We start from the raw sequence: 8,476 nt of genomic DNA, 5'->3' as shown, positions 1-8,476 counted from the left end.
CCCTCTCTCTCTCTCTCTCTCTCTCTCTCTCTCTCTCTCTCTCTCTCTCTCTCTCTCTCTCTCTCTCTCTCTCTCTCTCTCTCAACACAACACAGGTAGACAGAAACGTGCCTGTAATATTTTATTTCAATATCAAATGTTATTGTCTTTTGAGATAACTCAGTCGAATGACCAAAACAGGATACTTCAGCAGAACTTCAGTAGAACTTACTGTACTTACAACTTACTGATAATCGGAATGATTATAGATATACAGTACTAGTACAGTAAAATAAATGGATTATGAATGGAAACAAAGGAAATACACCATAGAAGTGTAATTACATGCGATAACAAATTCAATGCCACTGCATGGATCCATAATTCTATGGTTACGAGAGTCTTACTGACATATCAAGGAAAACTTGAAGACAAGACAATTAGGCCTCACCAATGAAACCATTTCAGTGGGATAAAAGTTTGTGTTGAATTAATCAGAGTGGGTGAAGCATAGTTTCTCAAGTGGCAAGAGGAATCTTTCGATGGATGTCTTCAAAGCCACGCACAGATTCTTTACAGACTGCTCTCCCGTGTCTTAGATCCTACACGTCTTTGTAATGAAGCTCCCCAACAGCTCAGTACATGCAGTCTTCCATGTGTGCAAGGACAGGACACAGAAAGAAATGGGTTCCATTTTGAAGGCAAAGTGTAGTTTCTGGAAGCATTGGTCGTGATTTTGAAAGATTTGGAAGGTTGTGATCAAAGGTTTTTAGTGTAAAACCTGTTTTTAAACTTCTCAGACCTTCCCATTGCTATGAGAGGGCATGTATTTGTACAGCAAGTCCCAGAAAGTGAAGAACCTGGCCACTGTAGTGCAGAATGGGCTACTTTTGATTAATGGGAGCGCATTTAATACCAGAAAAGTGACTCATGCTTCACCCTGCCAACAAGTAATTACAGTAATATAACAGGAATCAATGGACCTCCAACACTTACGGTGCTCTGAAAATTAAGGTTAGAAGACATTTTTCGGGAACTTTGTCATGAGGATCCTTTAATGGGTGGTTTCACATCCATGTCACATACAAACAGACCGAACCTAATTAAATGCTATCAAATAACATAGAGGAAATGGCAATTTCTTAACGGAATCACAGCATATGTTTTTCAGTAAAAGGTTTTATAGTGTAATATTCTCCCATTTTCGGTCGAAAAGGTATGTAAAATAGACAAGCCACAGGAAAAAGATCAAACTCTTTAAGTTATGCTGCTCTTGTGTTTCACGATCATTGTTGATGACTACATTCATCCTGTCAGATAATGCAGCTCATAATGGATTCCTTTTTCCTGGTCGAGGTTTAGTCCCAGGCAGAGCAGAGGGAAGGTGGGCGTGGGTCCTACACAGAGGAGCGCACTGATAATTAAAGGCCTCTGTTTCATAATCCATCTGAATGGCGCTCTTAGTCTGTCCACCTAGCCTTCTTTGTTCTTTTTTTTTACAGCACATCTCTCGTTTGTGACGACAGCTAAAAGTGCCTGACATTTCTCGCTCTCGGCAATTAAAACGGGGAGTCAGGTGGCTGAGCGGTGAGGGAATCGGGCTAGTAATCCGAAGGTTACCTGTTCGATTCCCGGTCATGCCAACTGAGGTTGTGTCCTTGGGCAAGGCACTTCACCCTACTTGCCTCGGGGGAATGTCCCTGTACTTACTGTAAGTCGCTCTGGATAAGAGCGTCTGCTAAATGACTAAATGTAAAACACAGGGCCACTGCGCTGAGGAAGCCAGACTCCTCTGCTCAGCTACACACTTTAACAGTCACCGACTTGGACTGCTGTTTTAATGCCAGTCCACAGTCCAGATGCACACACTTTAAGACCCTAAATGTTATAACTTCAGGTTCATTACTATTTCAATTGAGCACTCAAACTAATCGGACTGTGATGGACTCAGGGAACAGCTATGGTCCTCTTTAGTATTACATAATCCTTTATTTTATGGGAAGTGTAACTTCCCCCAAAAAAAGAAAAGATTTGTCAGCTACCACCCACCTGTCTTAATTAACCACCGCCGCAAAGGGAGAAGTGACACTATAAAATAGCACTATAACAGTCCCGCTTACATGAATTCACAGCAGATGGTAGGATCGGTTAAAAGGATGCACCATTTTAAATGGCTTGCAGCATGCACAGCCAGATTCTAGCTTGCAGCATGCCCTGCCTCTATTCCCTTAGAGATAACCGAAAATGTCAGAGTCTACCGTACGACACACGAGGCCTCACGTTAACTCTCTAGCTCCCATACAGACACAGTCATACCTTACATGAAATATGACACACAGTGTGGAAAAAAAAGTTTGGATTTGAGAGAACAAAAAGGTCTGTTGAGGTGTAACAATGCATTGATGTTTTAAAGCGTTTTTTGTAAATGTACAGCAGGCAAGTGTCTGTCCATAGTGGCTCTTACGTCATGCCGCTCTCATGGTTGAGGGCTCTCGTTATCCCTGTAGGCAAAGCAACTAGGGAAGATGCCAATTTTTCCAGCGCTGTGTCCCTCCAGCCACTCCTCATTGACTGTCACACAAAGTGAGAGAAGAAGAGAGAGGAGAAAGAGCAATAAGGGACTCCTCACCTCAAACGAAAAGACGACTATGTTTTTTTTGTCATTTATTTTTGTTGTTGTCAAAGGAGCTGCAGGCTAAATTGTAAACATTCACGGTGGTTTGTGTCAAATCGAGCCAACCATTCTTCCTTTACCTTGACTGAGAATGTCAATCGTGTCTCCCTCGCTAAACTCCAAGTCCTCGGATCCCTCTGCTGTGTAGTCATACAGCGCCACCATCTGGTAGAGAATGGTCCTGCTGGCCAGAGGGTCCTCAGTCTGACATCAAGAAGACGGAAACTTGCTTTTACTCATCAGCGGACAACAACAAATCAAATCCAAGCTTGCATCTATTGAGTGTTCCATTAGGACTAGGTCAGATGGAACTGTGTGTGTGTGTGTTTTAGTCCACGGTGCACGGCGTCCTCGTCTAACCTGACACCACAGGGTTGCTCTGCCTGCCTCGGCCCCCTCCAGCAGGTCCTTCAGCCCCTCCCCATCCAGGGGCCTCAGGATCTGGGTGCCATGCTGTCTGTGTCTGGAGGCGGAGGGAGAGAAGAATGGAGAGGGAGGAGGGAAAGAAGGAGATGGGAGGGGGAAAGGGAGGCGGAGGTGTGGTGGTGATGGTGGTGGGGGAGGAGGTGTTGTCCGGCAGATTGCGAGAAAGAGGACCCAGAGAAGAGAAGGGATATTTTTAGTATTGCAGAGGCACTTGTGAACATTCAAGGTGACAGAAATGGGTTGTCAGGTCTGCAGTTACCTCAGGCGCAAGAGGGAGGCTGGCTGGCCCAATTTATGAGCGATTCGCCTCTGTAGTTCACCGTGCGATGTGTCCAATGGGACGGTCAGAGCGACAGTGTATCTGTAATGCACCTTCACCACCACAGTCGCTGCCTCTTCTCTCTCGGGTGAACCCGGATCCTGGACAAGACATGTCAGTTATCCCCCCTGAAGACTAGCGTTATGACATGGTGTTACCCTAGGTCTCTTTAGTGACTCACTAAAAAACATGACTGGCTGCTCATGGTTCTTTGAGAATACAGTATGAAGAGCACAGTAGAACTCCTAAGGAACTCGCTAGACTCTCTAGAATACTCTCTCTAAGATCTCCAGTAATCTGTCAGCATTATTATTGGAACAGGGAACAAGCATCACAGAGGAAGTCCATTATACCTTGGCACCGGCATTGAAGAAGAATATAAAAACAGGCTTTTTCTTTCTCATAGAAAAGCGCTTGTTTATTTAATTATTATTTTGACATGCTGAAGTACAACAGCTAGTCTCAACTCGTTAGGGACTGATCTATTTATCTACCTTCTGGCTTTTTCATCGTCCCCTGAGGTCAGAATTGACTTAATCAGGACACAAACATAAAATGCAGATTCTTGCTAAGCATTTCCGTCGTTGGGTTCAGTGGCCTTCTATACTTAGAATACTCCAGAGTGAACAACAATTCACTGACATGTCAAGTCCATCTCAGGGACAAGGATTTCATCATCAAATTTAGTTGAATGCAGTCGGTTAAATTCAATTCAGGCACACATACTGTGTAACCCAGAGGGTTTGTGCTCACCTGCTCTGTGGGGCTCTCGGCTGTGGGTGAGAGCGTGGCAGGCTCAGCCGAGGGCACGGTGGCATGGACGTAGAAGGGAGGTGGAGACTTAGTGACTGGCTGAGCTGGGGAGCAAACAGACCATAAAACAGGCAAATCAGGTTTTTCCTAGCGAGTTAAAACCATGTGACGGACGTGTTCGAACGATGCCAGTCGCTATAGCAATTTTCAGTTGAAGACGTAGGTTGGCTCCATCGACTTGGCCAGCAAGGGTTGGATGAGGTGAGCCTACCCTGAGTCGGTGCGACAGAGGTGGGCGGCATCTGTGGGCGAGTGGGTGGCTTGAGGCCTGGTGGGAGCGGGATCCCACTGGGGATTTTCTGTGGAAGACACAGAGAAGGTACCGTAGTCAAGGTAACAGATTCCTCTCAACACATTCAGCCGTCACTAAATGGCTATTCTTCTAGCGACACTGCCTCTGTATCAAACAACTTTATTAACATTCACTTGATTTAGGGCATTTAAGCAGGTATAACTTGACTACAATTTTAATTCTGTAACTTTTTTCCTGACACTACATTTTTTCTGTAAATCCCAAAGGGCAACAAAAAAAAGGCCCAAAGCCAGTTCAGCACAAATTTGAAAATTGTACAATGACATAATTGCCCTGATTAAAACGTCAAGAACCTCTATCAGTATGTAGTTCCACCTCTATGAACCTTGCCATTGTGACATTGCATGGTGATGAAAAAAAAGAACATTACATTTTTCTTCTTTTTTCCTTTTGACTTTTTGACATCTACTGGTTCTAGCAAGGCCCTGGGGACAAGTCCTTTCTGTAGGATGAAGAAAGCAAGATAATCCTGGTGTCAACTCTCGAGGGCACACACACACACGCTCACAGACAATCTGCCATCATGAAATCAATACACGAATCAATACCTCATAAGAGCAAAAAGATGGACCAGTAGACTTCGCTCACCTGTCCGTCAAATATGACAGTGGCCATGCCCTCCCTGTCCACATCAGTGAACATGAAGACCAGCGCCCCCGCAGGCACGGTCAGCAGGCCTGGTCCGCTGCCCACACAAGGAGCGCTCACACGCATGTAGTGAGAATCTCTGGGGGGCATGACAGACGCCATCACTTATCAACTTGGCTTTCAGTCAAGGAAACACTGCTAAAATAAAGATGCGCTGCGGAGATGAATTCGCCAGCTTGTCATCGACTATGGACAAAAACACAAGAAGCTAAAAGCTCTGTCGAGTTGGAGGAAAGTTCAATGAAAACTCTTACGTACTGTGCTCCCTCTACTTTGGGCTCGTAGTACCCAGGTTTCTGAAGGAGGACAGTCACAGTCAGAAGCACACGTTCATATGAATGTTTTGTACAGGTTTGTGTCATTCCCTCATCCATACCTGCATTCTGAGCGGCTCGAAACCGCCAAAGTCATCATTGGGGATCATGGAGACGATGACCTGAGGGAACAGGAATAACAACATTCTTTGAGTGTCCTCTCCAATGCAACATGTATATCTTTGGTTCTGTTGATGCAGTGCACGGCTACTATACCTTGGGTTTACCCAGGAAGTCTCTCTCTTTTAGCTGCTCAATGTCCTGTTTCCTGGGACGGAACACCTCTCCCTCGGGCACCAGGAGGGGCGCTGGCACCTCTTTCCTCTGGTGGTGGGGGCACGGCAAATGTCAGTATTCATCTAACAGCAGGAGTGTTTACATAGCTCCATCTCACGTGAGTGAACCTATATAAACGCCCAACCCCCCCAAAAATGAACACTCCTGGGTTTTTAAATGTACTGTGGTGGCACAGACACTCTGGCTATCGGGACTGAAGCCATGGTACGGTTCAGTGCACAACATGTATGTTAAAGAGTTCTTGGTTCCTGCTACTTACAGACACCCCCTCCAGGGCTGTTTCCACATTGCTCCCTTTGCCCTCTCCTTTTTCCTGCGAGGCTGAGACGAGAATGTCCCTGGCTTTGTCCCACTGGCCCATCCTGCAGTGGACAGCTGCTGCATTATATAAAACCTGCCCAACCAGAAAGACATTCTATATGTACTCTATGTTCATCAACCTTCCACGTGTCAGAGGTTTTGCAAGACATGAACAAGAAAAGGTTTGCGTTGGCATGAAACCTAAATATGCAGATGAGTTTTTTTGGAAGACACATCACAGAAATTACAGGTTGTTCATTGTCAGTATCCAGCAGAGCATTCTCATGTCAAACACGGTCAAAGAAAATGTTCCTTCTTTTGCCAAGTTACACAACACACAAATGTTCAAGGAATCTGTGATATGACTTTGCTATGACTGGCATTTCATGTTGCATAACCTGCAAAATATTCTGTCTCTCTCTGAATGATTCTTTGTCAGAGGGACCTTCCCAGGTGTACGGTATCATATCTGTTTGACTGCACAATGGAGGCGATGACGCAATGGAAGTTGAGTATAATGTCATCTGTTTCTCAGATGTGACACAATGAGATGCCTTAAGGAAGTCATGGGGACTGTAATTTACTGTGAACAAAGAGTGACACAGCATGGGCTGTGATGCAACTCTGACCTGCCAGCTGTAGAGCTTGTAGCGCAGACCCAGCTGCCTGTAGTCGATCACTAGATTCTCTCGCATGTGCTTCTGAGCCCAGATACAGTCAGTCAGAGCTTCCTCGAGCCTGAAGGAGAGAGAGAGAGAGAGAGACAGAAGAGAGAGAGAGAGAGAGAGAGAGAGAGAGAGAGAGAGAGAGAGAGAGAGAGAGAGAGAGAGAGAGAGAGAGAGAGAGAGAGAGAGAGAGAGAGAGAGAGAGAGAGAGAGAGAGAGAGAGAGAAAGAAAGAAAGAAAGATTATCTAATAAAATCAAGACTTTACTGGCCAAATGAACAATGCATCTGTTACATTTACATTTAGTCATTTAGTCACAGTAAGTACAGGGTCATTCTCCCTGAGGCAAGTAGGGTGAAGTGCCTTGCCCAAGGACACAATGTCATTCGAATCGAACCGGCAACCTTCTGATTATAGGCCGACTCCCTACCCGCTCAGCCATCTGACTCCCCTCTGTTAGCTAATCATACATTATATCAAACAAAATGGACAAAACGGTTCAAAGAAGGAAAGGCACAAGGGAGTTTATGGTTTGAAATGTCTCACCTGTTTGTCTGCATGTGAGCGGCAGCTCTCTGGAAAAACCCAACAGCAAGTCTCTCATCCTTAGCTATGGTCTGGTCCAGAGCCTGGACACATCACATCAAACCCGTTGAAAAACATGCAAACACCACACACACAAACATAGACACACACACACAGTACCTTGATAGCAGGTTCAAGCTGTCCCAGCGCGAGGTGAACCGAGGCGGTAGTGAACAGTATCCGTGAGGGGGGGTCAGTGATCTGGTTGAGCTTGGCCAGGGCCCCCTGCCAGTCCCTGGCATCCACGGCCTTCACAGCCTCATCCCAGAGACCAAGCAGCTCTGTGTATAACATGTTCCTAGGGAAGCACCAGCACAAGGGGAAAGAGAGCAGACTTACTGCACAGGTGGCAGGTTTACTTTACATTTTGTTTTTACTTCCCAAGCATCTCTGCATACAGAACAACACCCTGGATACATGAGGAGAACAGGTGTGTTACATTGTAAGACATGCTGTGAACAATATTCAATTACTATGAATGATGACATGAAGAATACTATGTATAACAAGAATAACTTGATTTGATCAGATTATAAATGGACAAACCAACACATGGTAAGTAGATAACAGATCATATAAAATGCGTCGTGAATAACATTTAAGAGACACAGTAAACAATTGTGCAACTTACAAGTTCAAGTTCCTCCACACAACTTGTCAAAGAAAAGTTGAACGACTTAGAACCAGGTAGCCTTGATCACCTCGGTGCACTAACAGGGAAATGATGGCACTGGCTCTACCTGCAAGTCGTAAAGACAGGTGGAGTCTCCACCCTCCTTTACAAGGAAGTCCTTCTTCCACATTCCCCAGACTGGGATGGGGGAGGGAAGCAAACAGAGGCCAGGAGACGACGACGACAGCACGTACTCAGTGCTGTCACAAGAGCGGATTAACCGTACTTGCCAAGCCTGTTTTGGAGGCTACAGGTTACACCCACTGAGGTTCATGTTACAGCAGAGCCCAGTCGTGATACACTTATGGGAATGTCTGGGAAACGCTTATCAGTTATGGAATAAGTCGTTCAGATTGACCTTTAATACTTTCAAGGAGGAAAAGGGAAAAATTAAGTCACGTGTGTTTGACCCTCCTATTGTGTTCAGGTCACATTTGACCCATTTCGAAGTTTAAATGCATGAAAAACAC

At 45.3% G+C, this 8,476-nt stretch overlaps 1 protein-coding gene across 2 annotated transcripts; it reads right to left on the bottom strand.

The window, feature by feature from the left end:
* Window positions 1-107: 107 nt before the first annotated feature.
* Window positions 108-8,177, bottom strand: noxa1 (NADPH oxidase activator 1). 2 transcript variants are annotated; one of them, XM_062454641.1, is made up of 16 exons: window positions 8,074-8,177; window positions 7,454-7,631; window positions 7,295-7,377; window positions 6,713-6,821; window positions 6,043-6,177; window positions 5,703-5,810; window positions 5,549-5,608; window positions 5,431-5,468; window positions 5,113-5,251; window positions 4,895-4,966; window positions 4,423-4,510; window positions 4,152-4,255; window positions 3,339-3,499; window positions 3,014-3,116; window positions 2,734-2,857; window positions 108-2,550 (listed from the first exon to the last, which is right to left on the bottom strand). In XM_062454641.1, the coding sequence occupies exons 2-16, from the start codon at window positions 7,625-7,627 to the stop codon at window positions 2,456-2,458; spliced, it is 1,593 nt and encodes a 530-aa protein (XP_062310625.1). In that variant the 5' UTR covers window positions 7,628-7,631; window positions 8,074-8,177; the 3' UTR covers window positions 108-2,455. The 2 variants fall into 2 exon arrangements, with proteins under 2 accessions (XP_062310625.1, XP_062310624.1); XM_062454640.1 differs by having other exon boundaries at window positions 7,965-8,118.
* Window positions 8,178-8,476: the final 299 nt, after the last annotated feature.

The sequence above is a fragment of the Osmerus eperlanus genome, chromosome 28 (genome assembly GCF_963692335.1).
Source record: "Osmerus eperlanus chromosome 28, fOsmEpe2.1, whole genome shotgun sequence".
NCBI lineage: Eukaryota > Metazoa > Chordata > Actinopteri > Osmeriformes > Osmeridae > Osmerus > Osmerus eperlanus.
Note: the sequence above shows the minus strand (reverse complement) of the source record. Positions and strands in the feature narration are given on the sequence as shown.

Coding starts and splice junctions, on each gene's coding strand:
- noxa1 (XM_062454641.1), bottom strand. CDS start 7,627: ATGTTATACACAGAGCTGCTTGGTCTCTGGGATGAGGCTGTGAAGGCC. Junction 7,378..7,453: donor AGCTTGAACCTGCTATCAAG/GTACTGTGTGTG, acceptor TGATGTGTCCAG/GCTCTGGACCAGACCATAGC. Junction 4,967..5,112: donor CTGTCATATTTGACGGACAG/GTGAGCGAAGTC, acceptor TTCATCCTACAG/AAAGGACTTGTCCCCAGGGC.